Here is a 14,580-nt window from a genome sequence, read left to right on the forward strand (position 1 = left end):
AGGTTATGAAGTTCATGCATTTGCCTCTAGAGTCTGCTTAAAGTTGAGGAGGATCATTAATTTTTCTCTAACTAAATTGCATCCTTGCATGAAAAATGGAAATGGACAATTAGAAGGGAGATGACCCCGGAGAGTCAGCGTTGCTGCAGTGCTGAACTCATTTTTACTTTTTTAAATGAGCTTTTCTCAACTCATATCCTGCTTTTTTTGCTGTATGATTTATCTGCTGTATGTAATAAATCACCTGGTATATGAAGTTAAACCCAAAATTGTTCACAGCCTTGACAACTTTGCATTTACAGAAGAGCTGCACAATATAAGAAAAAAAGGCAATTTACAAGAATAAAGTTGTCTATTATGATGATAAAACATATGATAAACAAATAACAATTTTTTCTCTATTTCCCTTCTGTCATCACAAAGATTTCTGCATTTTACTGTAGTACTGTGCAGATTTGACTTACACGCGTCTGTTTTGTTTGAACTGATCCTAGTTTTGTTAAAAACGTTACTTCCTGTTTTATTTTGTACAGTCTGTCTCTACTTCCCTATCTGGCCTGGTCATTATTCATACTCGACACACCTGCCTCTCATTTAGTAATGACCTCTGTCTCTATCATCAGATCCTCTGTTTATTTGTGCCATGTTGCCGTATCTGTTTTGCCTTAGACTAGCTGTGACTCAGTTTAGTTGTTACCATTCAGTTTGGTTCCTGAATCTGTCATTTCTACAACTACATGACAATAATGAGCTTTTATTTAATCAGCAGGCTTCTTCTAACATGAAATGAAAATTGACAATGTCTTTGAAAGAAAAAATAATAATTTTTTGTAAGCTTCTTTTTGATAATGCTTATTTAGAAAAGAAAGCCTTGTTTAAAAGGAACTATAACATTTATCACTATCAGTAGCAAAACTCTTGTTTGCTATAGTAATTATTTGTTGTATTCATTGTTTTGATAATAAATGGCAATATGCCATGTGTTGTAAAAGACTCTCAGCTTCCACATTTAATTTCAGCTCAATTTCTGACTGGGTTAAAGTTATTTTTGTATTGGCTAGTGTAGATTATCTGTGTTGGCCATCTTGAATTAGGCATTAGACAATTAAGCAAAAGTTAATAATTTGAAGATGTACATCCAGTGATTGCTTTCTGCAAGTTCTGTTAAAATTCGTTCATGAGATATTTTGCTAACAAACAGGGTTAACTCCAACAAGCGATGCTACACTTTTAAGCAAAGATCTTGTGCAATGAGTAACACTTAAAGTTTGTGTTGTGAAAGACTCCCAGTTACAACTACAACACATTTTAACACAATAACTTAAAAACTGACTAAATTATAGATTTTTATGTTTTTAAGGTCAGCTGGCTGTAAACCTGAACTGAGTTTGCTCCAAAAATTAATCAGCTGTTGAGGTATATCAAATAATTATTTCCTTAAAGTTTCATTGAAATTTGTCCAGTGGTTCATGTGATATTTTGCTAACAGACAAACACGTGCACATTATGAAGTGAACGATATATAAGCACACCCCTCTGAACTGTAATGAGATTTAACATCATTGGCTGTTCGGCTCCAGTAAGGGATATAAAGAAAAACTGTCAGATAAATTCAATAATTTACCAACAGTTTTAATCTTTTGTATATTTTGTTAATATTTTTCTCTAATTTCTCTGAACAGATTGCTGCTTGAGTGTTTCATTGTGTTTATTCCCCGGGCTCACAGAGAGTAATATTCCATCCGAGTGCAGATTACTCATGGCTTTTCTTCTGTGTTTATTTATTCGATGTCTGCCCCTAAATCATTCTCAGACACATGCCGCAGATAATTCACAGATTTCCAATAAGCTCGGCTCAGATGCTTCATTTTGATTTGCACCTAATAATAATCACAGGGGTTTGAATCCAATCTGGGCTCAGACGTATTCACAGATGCAGAGGGCATCACGCTCCGTCTCTGTGCCTATTTTTACACGGGCGTTTGAGGAGCCGAGGCAGAGCGCCAGCGTCACGGTGACTCAGATGGCTCACGAGACGCCTCGCTGCCGAAGCCGGGAGACGAATCACAACCACCGTTGCGCATCAGCTGACACCCAGAAAAGCAAAGAGGAGGAGCGGCGGGGACGCTTGTTTAAGTTTGTATCTCAGAGTGAAGTTAACACTGAATGTTTCAGGACTAATCCGAATTTACTACAAACTCTGGAGAAGTAATGGAGACATCAGTTATACTTCGGCTGGTGCTGGTGTAGACTCTGTCATCCAGGGTGTTGTAAGCCTACCAAGCTGGACTTCACTTTTTATTCTAGGAGACTTTTCCTATTTGCTGATTAGTCAAGAACCAAAAAGAAGTTCAGTGGCCTTTGATTTGATTTAACTTGCTAGGATTACTTGCATCTGTACCAACTTTTTGGTCTGTATGTAAAAGCTGAAAATAAATGTTTATTAAAGAAAATGATCATCTATGCAGCTACTCTGAGCCCTGTGGAGCTCGCTAGCATTTTTTTCTTCAATATTTCAAGGGTTATTTTTAAGCAGATAAACAGTAGACAGCTATGTGCAACCTGCTGAGCAACAAATGGCTGCACAATCAGCTCCTGTGTTTCATATTTTGTTAAATTATTTGAATTAACCACATAAGTATGACATAAAACCATTTCAGCCAAGACATTCAGAAGCCTATTGGTACTGATTATCCAATAATTGTGAGGATTTTAGTTATTTCTTAAGTTTCTTTTGTATTGGGTTTATTGTTTCATGTTTTTTAAAGTTCTGTTTTATTTCTGTGTTTAGTTTTTTATGTTGTAAGTTGTTGTGTAGTCTGCTCCCTGTGCCGTCACAATTTCTCCCAGTAATTCTCATGTCAGTCAGACTCTTCCTCTCACACCTGTTCCATGTTAGTAATCAATCACCTGTTTCCACTTACTCGTTACCCTCAGCTTTTAAAATCCGTTCACAACTCCTCATAATAATACATAGACTCGAAACAGAATCATAAACATCTGGAGCCTAAGAAAAATAAAAGTTTAGTCTCTTTTTGAATTCACAGTCAGAATAATTAAAGGTAAAGACTACAACTTCTCATACTTACTGAAAGCGCCAGGTCTGTAAGTAAGATGGGAGCAGTCTAAGAATAGCAGACCAGAAATAAGCCAGACATTTCCCTCAGGAGGTGGTGAAGAGCAGAAACAAAGCCATTAACATTTTTTTCCCCTCTTAATTTTTGATCTCCTTGATCTGTAGTAAAAAAATTCTTATTATTGCAGGGCTGTGATACACTACTTTTGTTAAAACTGTTGTTCTTTATTTTTTATTTTTTGACTTGATGCTAACATGTCATTGCACTTCAGGCCTTGTTATTTAGCAATTTCAATTAGCCCCAAACATTGTGTCAAAATCTAACTTCAGAGTGTCAGCTTTGTGTGCTTGCAAAGTAATACTCCTCTGAGACGCTTCAGCTGCCCAGTAACAGTTTTGTAGTATTGACTTGTAGCAGCTGCTTTAGGATCCTGTTGCCGTGGATACCTCTCTTGTCCGTCTTTCTGTCTTCATTTCCTCACTTCCCTTCCCTTCCTCACATCCTTCTTAACCCACCCGTCCTGTAGTTTGTTGGGTTACGGAGAATGTCGGCTGTGGCAGCCGAATCTGAGGGCTTTATTAGCAGCCTTATTGAAAAGGGAATCAAATAATACACACCTCCACTTGAAAAAGTCATACAGTGACATGTCATCAATCCATTTTCTCCCACTTGGTTTAATTTTTAACGTTGTTTGTGATGAGTTTTTTCTCTCATAACTTATAGTGAGCATAAGTTTTAACATGTGGGCTTGTGGGAGTGTTGTATTTGCTTTGTTTATTTAACTTCTCATCACTCATTTGTCCCTTGGTAACCCAACTGCCAACACAACATCGATCTGTCCAGCGTCAGTCTTCCTTTCCTCCTCCTCCTCCTCCTCCTCACCATCTCATTTTGCCAGCTTCTTACTCTCAATATAACCATCATCTTCTCCTCCACTGATCATCCTCCTTATCACTTCCTCCTGTTGCATTCTCCTTTCTTATCTCTGCACCCTTCTCTCCTCTACTCTCCGTCTCCTCTCTGCAGATTCGACCTGTCTTCTGCACATAACTAAGAGAGAGCCGACTGCCCACACAGAGCATTAGATAAAGAGCAGATTGCAGGCTTAGTTTAACCCCAGAGCAGCTGGATTTGAACCAGCAGCAAAAACAGCCCTCATAATACATGCAGTGCAGCTTGTAAGAGTGACCGAGTCTACAGGATCAGAGCTCAAGTCTACAATCTGATCCCTCTTCGATAATCCTCTGTTATACTGTGTTTCTGTGCTCCTGCAGTCGCTGTTTTTTTGTCGGTTGCAGCTGTTTTTCAGATACAGTCAAGGCTGTTCCTGGTGGTGTCTCAGCCTCAGGACTTTTAATTCGTCAGGTTGATTTTGTTTGAGGCAGTGAGATCAGTGTAACCTTTGCTTATATGACACTGTAATTGAACCGCCTCTGGACTTGGTTCACTGTAATTAACGAAATGGCGTTTTATCCCATCCTATATCTGAATCTTAGTCATATGCTCTGCACATGAGAGAGTGGTTTCTCTCTGTGGCCTCTAAATATGCTGTATGTAGTTATTAGATTAGTTACATTACCTGGTTGTGCTCTTATAAAAGAGACCATATTACATTTGTGTTTGTGGCTTTAGAAACCCTCAGACCTCCTTCTGTTTTTTCCTCTTCTCCTATTAATCCACATGACTGGAAACAATTTTCTTTTGTTGCTATCTTTAGGATAAAATAGATTATTTAGGAAAAAAGCTGATTCTTCTTGAATCCACAACACTAACCCGCTGAAAGGAAAACTGTGTACTGCAGCATAAAGTCCCCAAAATGGCATTTTTCTCACCTTTTTTGACAGTATTAGCAAACAGACAATGTGTTTAAACAGGAAAAATGTCTGTAAAATCTTTTGTGTGTTGAGAGACTCGCAAATGTTTTACTTTAGTTGTTTCATGCTGATTGTACGAAAAATCCACGCTCACTTGCATTATTTCAATTACTCTTCATATTATGCTACCATTGCTTTAAAAGAGCTCCTTAACTCCAGTCTTTTACTCCATTTGAGTACATGATCCTCGCCACCATCATTGCCAACTGTATTGTCTTGGCCCTGGAACAGCACCTTCCTGGAGAGGACAAAACCCCCATGTCCAAAAGACTGGTGAGATGCTCGCACGTGGATGAAAACCCAGACACAACGCTTCTATGTGAGAACCAGTGTGGTGATATTATCTTTCTCTTTTGTTTTATGCTAACAGGAGAAGACAGAGCCCTACTTCATTGGAATGTTTTGTTTTGAGGCCGGGATAAAAATCATCGCCCTGGGTTTCGTGTTCCATAAAGGTTCCTACCTCCGGAACGGCTGGAACGTTATGGACTTTATTGTGGTCCTCAGTGGGTGAGTCCAGCAGTGTGTCAGTGTGTATGTGTGGCTGTTCATCTGTGAACCAGGATTAACATCTTGAATGGAAAAGGATGGTGATTATCAGAGGTAGTATGAAAAAAAACAGCACACCCCCCTGTTGGGCTCATTTATTGCGTTTCTGGTGAAGAACAGACATTTTTAGGTTTTCTTGCTCATCAATAACAAACCAAAATTTGGATGTGCACATCAAGACAGTTTAATAAATTCACTTGAAAACGTATCAAACTATACAATAAAACTTTAAAATACAATTTTTTACTCACACATTTCCCTACATTATAACACTTTACAGTTACTTTATAGTTACCATGAAAGGTAGGCAACCTTATAATTACTTGTGTACCTTGTGTGTTGTGTTAGTGTGTGTGTGTTTGTTTGTCAGTCTGTTCACAAACATTTCATGAACCACAGGACAGATTTTCATGAAGCAATCAAAAAAGAACCCTTGACAGCACATCTCTTTTCATTTCATTTATCATTTATTTGATAGGGACAGATACAAGCATAGATCAAGACAATCAGATGGTGATTTTTGCTACCAAATATGTCTATAACAGTTATTTTACAAATATTGAGGTGAAATTTGGTGTGAAAATACTTGAAAATCATTCCTAACATTCTCTGAGCGGAGATTAACACATTTTTGTTTACAAGTTTGGCATGTGAGGTCGCAGGCAAGACGCCTTTCTTTAATAAAACTAGCTTTCTTTTAAGAAAAGCTAGTTTTAATGAAAATATTGTGTCACTACTTTAAGGTGCAGGTTTCAGGCTGACTTTAGCTACATGGTTACTTTCTGATAATGTGGTTTTCTAGTATTTTAAATAAATGCACATGAGTAGAAAACCTCTCTCTTGGACCAAATACTCCTTGCAGCATCTATCAAAGTCACTTTAAAAAATACTTTATTTGGTTGTAAATATTACTACAGACATCAATCAATGGCATATCATAAACCTCTGTATACTACAAAATACATTTTTAAATGCTTCATTCCACAAATTTTGGGCTCTGAAATGGAAACTTTCTAAAAATGCATGCATAACAAAAAAATTCCTGTAGCTATGTGTTGCATCCTTAAAATGCAGATTCACATCACGATGTTGCAATCCTCCTTTAAAAGCAAGAAAGAAGTTGACTCTGCATGTAAGTAAACAGATGTAAACAAAACTGAAACGATCAAAAATAAGCTTTATAAATGTTTAACAGCGAGCAAAATTCACTTGGGCATGCTTGTCTTATAGACCAGGAATATGCATAGTAAGTTTTAAAAAAAACTTCTAAAGTAAAGAGGTCACATTGACTTGATATAACCAAACATTAAACCTTGTTATATTCCCACAGGGTATAAATGGAAATGTAAAAGATGTCTAACTTATAAAGCTGTGTCTGTGCATGGCTTGTTATTAAAAATACATCTCAGTTCATATGAATTTGTGTGCACCTGCTGAGCCTCATTTCCACCGTCTTTAGCCATGAATACATGAAGAGACTCCTCCAATTAATCCTTTGCCAGAACAAAGCCAGAGTCATGCTTGCACACCATCATTATGCAAAACTATTTATAGCACCCAGCTGAACAAAAAATAAATCAATAAGGCCCAGTAAATTCTTCTGTGTAGTCTGCAAATGTTAAATTGTGCATATTAAAGGTAATGAATAATCAGACCTCTGAGATTGGATTTTTAGTTTTATGTTAAATGTTATCTTGTATTTTTCTTTTCCACTTCACCCTTTCAGGCCTCTCCTGCTCGATAAAAGCATGCATTATGCATGAGTTTAAGCATGCAAGAGGTTATAGATTTAGGCACCAAAGCTTTTAGGTGAAAGTTAGAAGTAGAAGAAGTTAGAAGAAGTTTGGGAGACGTTGGGAGTGAGACTGTGCTGCAACATAAGGCAGATTAACCTGAGCACAGAAAGGGTTAAATTGTGAGACTTTGTGGACTGTTGTGTGTGTTGGGTACAGTTCATTTATTCTGTGGATTTAAATAAAAGTCCCACGGGGCTCACCTATTAGTCTGTTCTGCAGGAAGATGGTGTTTTTTAAAAGGACATTTTACCTTTTAAACAGCTATAGGTGCATCACTGACAGAACAGAGAGTGGAAATGTTTATGATTTCAAAGGAGGAGCTTGATGCGAAAGCAAATTAATCTTGACACCTGTCTCTAGCTCTCTCTTTCACACACACCTGTACACACATGCGCACACACACACACACACACATGTTCACAAATGAAATATTAATCAGTTCACAGCACTGAAGTACAAAGGGTGGCAGACAGGGTTCTTAGAGAATTCTACATGATTCTGGCTGTTCAATTATTGATGAGGCGAGCTCGTGCTTCTTAACGATACTCGGCTCACTGCTGGAGAGATGAAGGATATGAGATCTGTGCGGGAAAGAGGAGTGTGGTGTGAGGAGAAGTGGAGTCTTCCTGCATTTCTAGACTTTCTCACATGTGTCGGTGTGGACCATCCACATCACACCAGGTTACAGTGTGAAAAAACCTCTGCAGCTTAATTAAAACACAGTGACACAGATGCATGCAAATGCTTTTCTAATCTCACCTGGCTGACTGGGAACAAGGAGGAAGAGACTTGGGATTTAGAGTCGTTCTCCCAAGGGGGCATACACCGTAATCAGACTGAGCTTTTTTTCTGGCCTCCTACCAGATCTTTTAGAGGTCACTGAAGAGGTCGTGTGACTTGTTCAAAATATGCTATTTGAGGTCATCAGTATGCAACTTTTTGCTTCAGTGTGTCTGCATTGTTATCACCCACCGTCAAAGACACAGGCAGTATTAATGCTTTAGTCAGCATATGTGTGTGTGTTATTAGAAAAATATTTTCATGAACTATTGAATGGGTTTTAATGAAATTGTCAGAATCACTAGATGTACATCTACAGTCAACCTGATTTAAGATGGTTGCCACAGCAAAGTAATCTTAGCAAACACAAAACTGCCTATAAATCAGGGAATTTTACAGACTGAACTGAAATTGGATGTGTTAGTAGGTAAGACTGACTAACTTATACTCTGAGCACTAACAGATCTCATGAGCTGTCTTTATAACTTTGCTAATAACAATTGGAATCGACTCTGAAACTCTAAAAATGTCTCTACCACAGTGAATTTGACAGATATTCTGCTAAATTTTGACGTGTTCGCACCGGACAGGCGTTTAAAACACGTACAGGCACGAACAGATCATGCTAGCTATCTCATTCAACATCATAATATTGCAGGAGATTGTGGATGATATTTTCATTATTTTTCAACATAAGATGAGCTCAGCTTAAAACTCTGGCATGAAAGGTGGAGGGATATGTGATCCTTAAAAAAAAATCCAAGGCCTTTAATTAAAAATTGTCCTTCATTTTTCTCTTTGAAAGTCCGATAAAAAGTGTCAGAAAACCAGACAAAAAACTCCAAAAGTGTCTGTTCCTCTCTCATCTGTTGTGTGTTGAATTTAAACTACAAATTTTTTGACTTAGGGGAGGGACATGCCTGAGCTGAATAAAATAGCCTCGCAGGTTTCCTTTTAATAATCTTCAGCATGACGAAGTAAGCTCCTGATAGATCGCTCTTCAAATTATCATTCTGGCTTCAGCAAAGATAGATTAATGCAAATGTTCTGTCTCCTTTTTTCCCTTCCGCACAGAGTTCATTTGACACTGACGCACACAGAAACATTAACTCACCTACAGGGCATCGCTCAAGGTTTGTAACTTTATTAGAGAGTGAATGAAGATTATGGGATCTGCTGATATTATTAGATAAATCACCGGTGCTGTCTGTCAGTCAGTAATTAGGAGGCCTCTGCAAACCTCCCATATCCAAAAACTGATCTGTGCTTGTATTCATCTGCAACTACCTGTTAGGTTCACTCTTATTGTTTTGCCTTATTAGATGTTTTGAAAAAATTGATTGAAAGATTGAAATTGAAAGATTTCTTTACAAGTTTAGGGATGGAGGAAATCTGAACCTATGGTTTAAGTGGCAGCCAGGTGATAAATAAAACAAAATAAAGGTCTTGTATTTACTGAAGGAATTCATATCCTATCAAGGTTTGGAGGAAAATGCAGCCTTCACAACATAAAATGTTTCTCATTATGCTTCATAATGTGATGAAGTTGCAGGTATTACAGTCTCTGAATGTGACAAAATAAAATAATCAAACACTATTAAGATACACATTTGAGGTAAAATGATAACATTTCTCTCTGATAAATGGGTTGACCTTAAAAATTAATCAAGCATTTACACAAATGTCCTGATGCATTTGTTTTTCTTGAGCCCATTAAATTTATTGCTGCATTCAAATGTCTGCAGACGGGTCCTTGTGGATCCACACAGACTTGGACTGATTGGGAAATTACTTCACAAGTGTTGAAGATATCTGCAGTCATTTCTTGATGTTCTGAGTATGTTTAAAGCTCATATTAAATATTAGTAACTGAAAATAAGGGTAGAGATACATGTCTGGGCATGAAACAAAGGTCCATAATTCACCTTAGAGTTTTATCAAAAGTCACTCTGCAGGTAATAATAAAATAGTAGAATTACAAAATAAACACCAGGAAGTTGCAGTTAGCTGCGGTTGTAACAAGGACCCAAATGCAGGCAAACAGGATGCAGGTTCAAGAGCTTTAATAACTAAAACTGAAGTTAACCAGTATACAGGCAGCTTAGCACAGTTAACAGGATACAGAGGATAAAAGAATAGATTGACAAAAAACTGAGGGGGTTTGTGTATTGAAGCAGGTGATTACTGAATGGACACAGGTGTGCTGATTACATCTGCAGAACAAGTGAGGCTGCAGCTGGAAACAAGAACAACTGAGAACATCTTTATAAAAACTAACACAAACCCATGGCAGAACAAAAAGAAAAACTACATTAGTATAGAAGGCAATATAGAACGTCAAACTTTTCAAGCATTTTAATAAACGTGTATCTGTGGTTCTAACTTAGAGCTGCAGTTTTTTCCTCGTTACCTATCAAATAATAAACATTAGTCATTTTGATATAGTTTTATTAGAAAGTATTAAACATATAAAGTGTGAAAGATACAATAAAATCATTAGATTTTCACTAGGCTGTACAATATATCAAAAGCCTATCATTATTGCAAAGGACCTCTTGAGCTGCATTAAATCATAGGCTTTTATATTCCAAGTTGCTGCCCTTGATGCTCAGACCTGGTCATACCTTTGTTCTCCTAATAAAATTAAAAGGAAACCTTTTGGCTGTCATTTCATAAAAAGTCCTGGTGCAGTGATTATTTCTCCTTAATAAACTGAGGGTTTTAAATGCGCACACAGGTTGATTTTGTCCTGATCTCACTGGATGCACTGCAAATAACTGTAAAAACCTCTTAAAACCGCTAGATTCAGGTTCTCTGACCTTTCAGTTTTGTTAGCTACACTCGTAACATCTAATGCAACTACAACTCTTCAGTAAATCGTATATGTGAATCCTTTAATGCAGTTTCATTCACACCGGGGAAAACCCTAATTTAATGGCAGCGAGGAGGAATTACACTCAAGTTACCTCAGGTTACGGAGCATGTGAACCTTTTCTCAGTGAATGCCCCTGACTCACTCAGCATCATGCGAGAACATGAGTAATTATGAAAGCTTTTGCTTACTGTGTCAATCCTGGCAGCCATGATTACCTCAGCAAGCTTCCTCAGTGTTTCTAGATGGCCTGAGAAGGTGAGTGGGAGGGAGATATGAAAAAGCAGATGGCATTTCCTCATGGCTGTTTGTGTGTGTTTGTGTGTGTGTGTGTTTGTGTGAGTAGGTGAGAACCGCTGTGATTGAAATTCGAATAGAGGGACGAAGGGTTTTCTCAGGTCACCGACCAGTTACTCCTGCTAAAGAGACAAGCTGTGTGAGTCTGAAAACAGAAAAATGAAGTAAAAAAAAAAAAAAAAGAAGAAGAAGAGTGAAGACAGAGTGGAAAAAAAACAAACAGAGAACAATATAGCAGAAGGAAATAGGAAGATACCTCAGTGCGTAATCGTATGTACTAATTGGCACCCTGGCAGTTTCATTTGCTGGCAAGCCCTCCATTAGACTGGCAACAATAGACACAGGGCAACACCCACCAAGGGTTTGTGTCACCATGAAGAACCAGACGCTCGGGGAGGATGGAAGAGACGGAGTCAGTGTAAAGAAGTAAATGAGAGCACAGATAAAGAGGCAAAGCTGTTTTCTCCCTGCAGCTGATGATAATGATAATTTTAGGGAGGGACTGAAAACATGCAGGGGTTTAGATTTTTTTTTTTTATATAAAAAGGGCTCATTTTCAACCAACTGCCAGCTAAAAATGTGTAATTTACTTTGAGGACACCACAAAGCAGCATTGATTGGGCGAGAGGAGGAAAATACGGGAAAAGAGTTGAGACAAAAGATTCCTCAGATGAATACTTATAGTACTGTTCTTTGATGTTGGAGTGTCTTCTTCCAAATTACTCTAACAGTGAAAATGTGTAGCTGCAGTTTTGGTTCAAAGTATCAAACACATTTACTTAACAAGAAAGGCTCCAAATTTATGATATAGCAAGGAATAAATGTGTTTGATCAAGTATCCTGGTGTCCATAAGTAAACATTGTTGATATTTTGAGACAACAAATCATGTTGGAGGTACATTAGAATCAGAATCACTTTATTGCCATTGCCAGTAAACAAGTTAGCAGGCTAGGAAATTGTTTATGATGCAATTGTGTAATTGTGTAATGATGCAAAAACAAATACAAAATAAATAAGTAAACAATGAAAAAAGATATTAATTAAAGTGTATATGTGCACAATAGCATAATAGCAGGTGGATGAAGTGATGAAGTGAGCAAACAGGACTTTCACCCATGTCACACATGTCAGATAATCTTTGTGATCAGATACTTGCATCTTAAATTGATATTTTTAGTGACTTCTAAAAATTATTCTGTTGTTTAGTGTATTGCAAGAAAACTGTGTCGATCAAAGTATGAATCAAAACATATGTGAATACTTTAAAATCTAATTAGGTGATTAAAACTGCTGCTTTTCCAGGAAGAAACTAATTGGACATCCAGAATTGTGTAAAAATGCCTTTTTAAAGCCTTTGATTTGAGTTTGAAGATGAAGCAAATGGGGAATAAATGGGTAGAACGGTAGATAATTTGTTCAATATATTGCAATTAAATACAAAAACTAATCATCATAATCAAGATCATAAAATCTTCTCATATTACAGAAACGCTCTAACATTCTCTTTATTTAAGCTTTGTTTTAGATTTAAAGCAGCTTTTTATCACAGAGAATTAAAACTTTGGTGCCCTGCCTTGCAGCTGAGATACAAGTGGTCCTGTTTTCTCAGACCTTTCAGGCCTTAAGTTTTAATTAAAACCAAGTGTCTCATTCTGCTGTTTGAACAGTTTTATTCTGTACTTGACCTCTTTTTATTTCCTTTTACTTCACTTTCCTGTTTCATTGCCTTCGCTTCACTTCCTTTTATGTTTTCCTTCTAGTGTCTTTTTTGCTTCTGTTCCTTATTTCTTCCACCAGCAAAGTTCTGCCTCGCTAAAGTTGCGTTGCATTGTTGGCAATATTATCTCCTAAAGGTTGTCAGAGTGTGAAACACACCATCTCTGCACCAGACTCACTGAAAAAGAACACCACATTGCGTGTGATATATGTGCTAGTGTGTGTTTATTAGGGGTCCAAGTCCGCAGAGGCAAGGGAACATGGCTGTAAAGTATGTTTGTGTTTTAGGCATTTGAATCAAACGTGCCACTACTGCATGTCTTTTAGCCAACAGCACCTTATGTCTGTTTGGCATTCAGACACCTGATAGAACGGGCTGTATCAAACTGTGTCTCTGCCTTACACACACACACACACACACACACACACACACAGATGCACAGACGCATCCTCTCCAGTCTTATTTTCCATCTGTTATCTGATGGATTGATGAGTTCAGACACAGCAGGGATGGATATGTCCCCCTGAGCTGTTACCGTGGTGACCGAGGACCCAGCCCGGGGTCAGGCTGTCACTAGCTCCGGTTCTGCTGCCTTTCTTGTCAATATCTCTGTGATTAGTCCAGACCAGGACCAATTTGTCATTTCTGATGATCCACTGGGAGAATGTGAATACTTACATTCTCTTTATGTTATTTTTGGATTCAACAAACTGGTTCACATTTTATCTGTTTTTTGTGTCATAATAACAAGCAAAATGAAATAAATATATGAATGTGTAAGTTTTTTTAGCTATGACCTTGAATGTAGTTAATAAAAAATTATGATGAAGCTCTAACAATCATGTTCACTGTCCCTGAACCTCCTCCCCAATTGTAAAGAGGCTGAGTGGGCTTTGATACAAAGACTGTCGAGGGCCTTTATGCAGTCTGATTAGAAAAGATGAGGTTCTGCTATGTGATCAAAGTGGTCCCACTTCTTGCTGGAACTCTCATCAAATTAAATTCTTTTTGCTAGTGAAACTTACCAGCGCCGAGAGAAGGTCAAGAACATTTTTCAGTTCTGACCCAACGATTCATCCTTGCAAATCCTGTTTGAGGCAGACAATGCCTTTGTGGCAATTGAATTAATGCATGAAGTTTATTAGTTTTCAATTTGATTTTTGTTTTTAAAAGGCTTCGGTGATTCAAGGGCGGTGCAGGCTCCTCACAACTGAAATTATCGCCGAATTTCCTCGGAATAAAATAACATGATTTAGATTCCGACAGAGATGAAGCAGCAGAAAGTGCCAGGGCACTTAGTTTCCACACAGTGAAAAAGTGATGAGGACCTTGTTCACTTTTTACAGTAAAAAAAATTTCTACAGGTCCTAAGGTGGTCATTACTTTATGTCCACAGTGGATGTTTACGTATAAATCCATCAATGCATTAGGTAGGTAGGTAGGTAGGTAGGTAGGTACATTTATTTATATAGCACTTTTCAGCACGAGGCGACTCAAAGTGCTTTACAACACAAGAACAAAATTACAGACAGAGTTACAGAACATGACAAGATAACTAAGCTAAAACATGACAAAGGTACAGGACATCTAAACTACTAAAACATGATATTACTAAAC

At 37.6% G+C, this 14,580-nt stretch overlaps 1 protein-coding gene across 3 annotated transcripts in view; it reads left to right on the top strand.

Moving 5' to 3' along the window:
- Positions 1-14,580, top strand: part of LOC108230731 (voltage-dependent R-type calcium channel subunit alpha-1E) — an 84,532-nt gene that overhangs the window by 26,802 nt on the left and 43,150 nt on the right. For all 3 annotated transcript variants that reach the window (XM_025003906.1, XM_025003904.2, XM_025003903.1), the window contains exons 3-4: positions 5,119-5,224; positions 5,322-5,461. In XM_025003906.1, coding sequence (XP_024859674.1) covers positions 5,119-5,224; positions 5,322-5,461 — 246 coding nt within the window. The remainder of the gene's footprint in view (positions 1-5,118; positions 5,225-5,321; positions 5,462-14,580) is intronic.

Source organism: Kryptolebias marmoratus, linkage group LG24 (genome assembly GCF_001649575.2).
Source record: "Kryptolebias marmoratus isolate JLee-2015 linkage group LG24, ASM164957v2, whole genome shotgun sequence".
Taxonomy (NCBI): domain Eukaryota; kingdom Metazoa; phylum Chordata; class Actinopteri; order Cyprinodontiformes; family Rivulidae; genus Kryptolebias; species Kryptolebias marmoratus.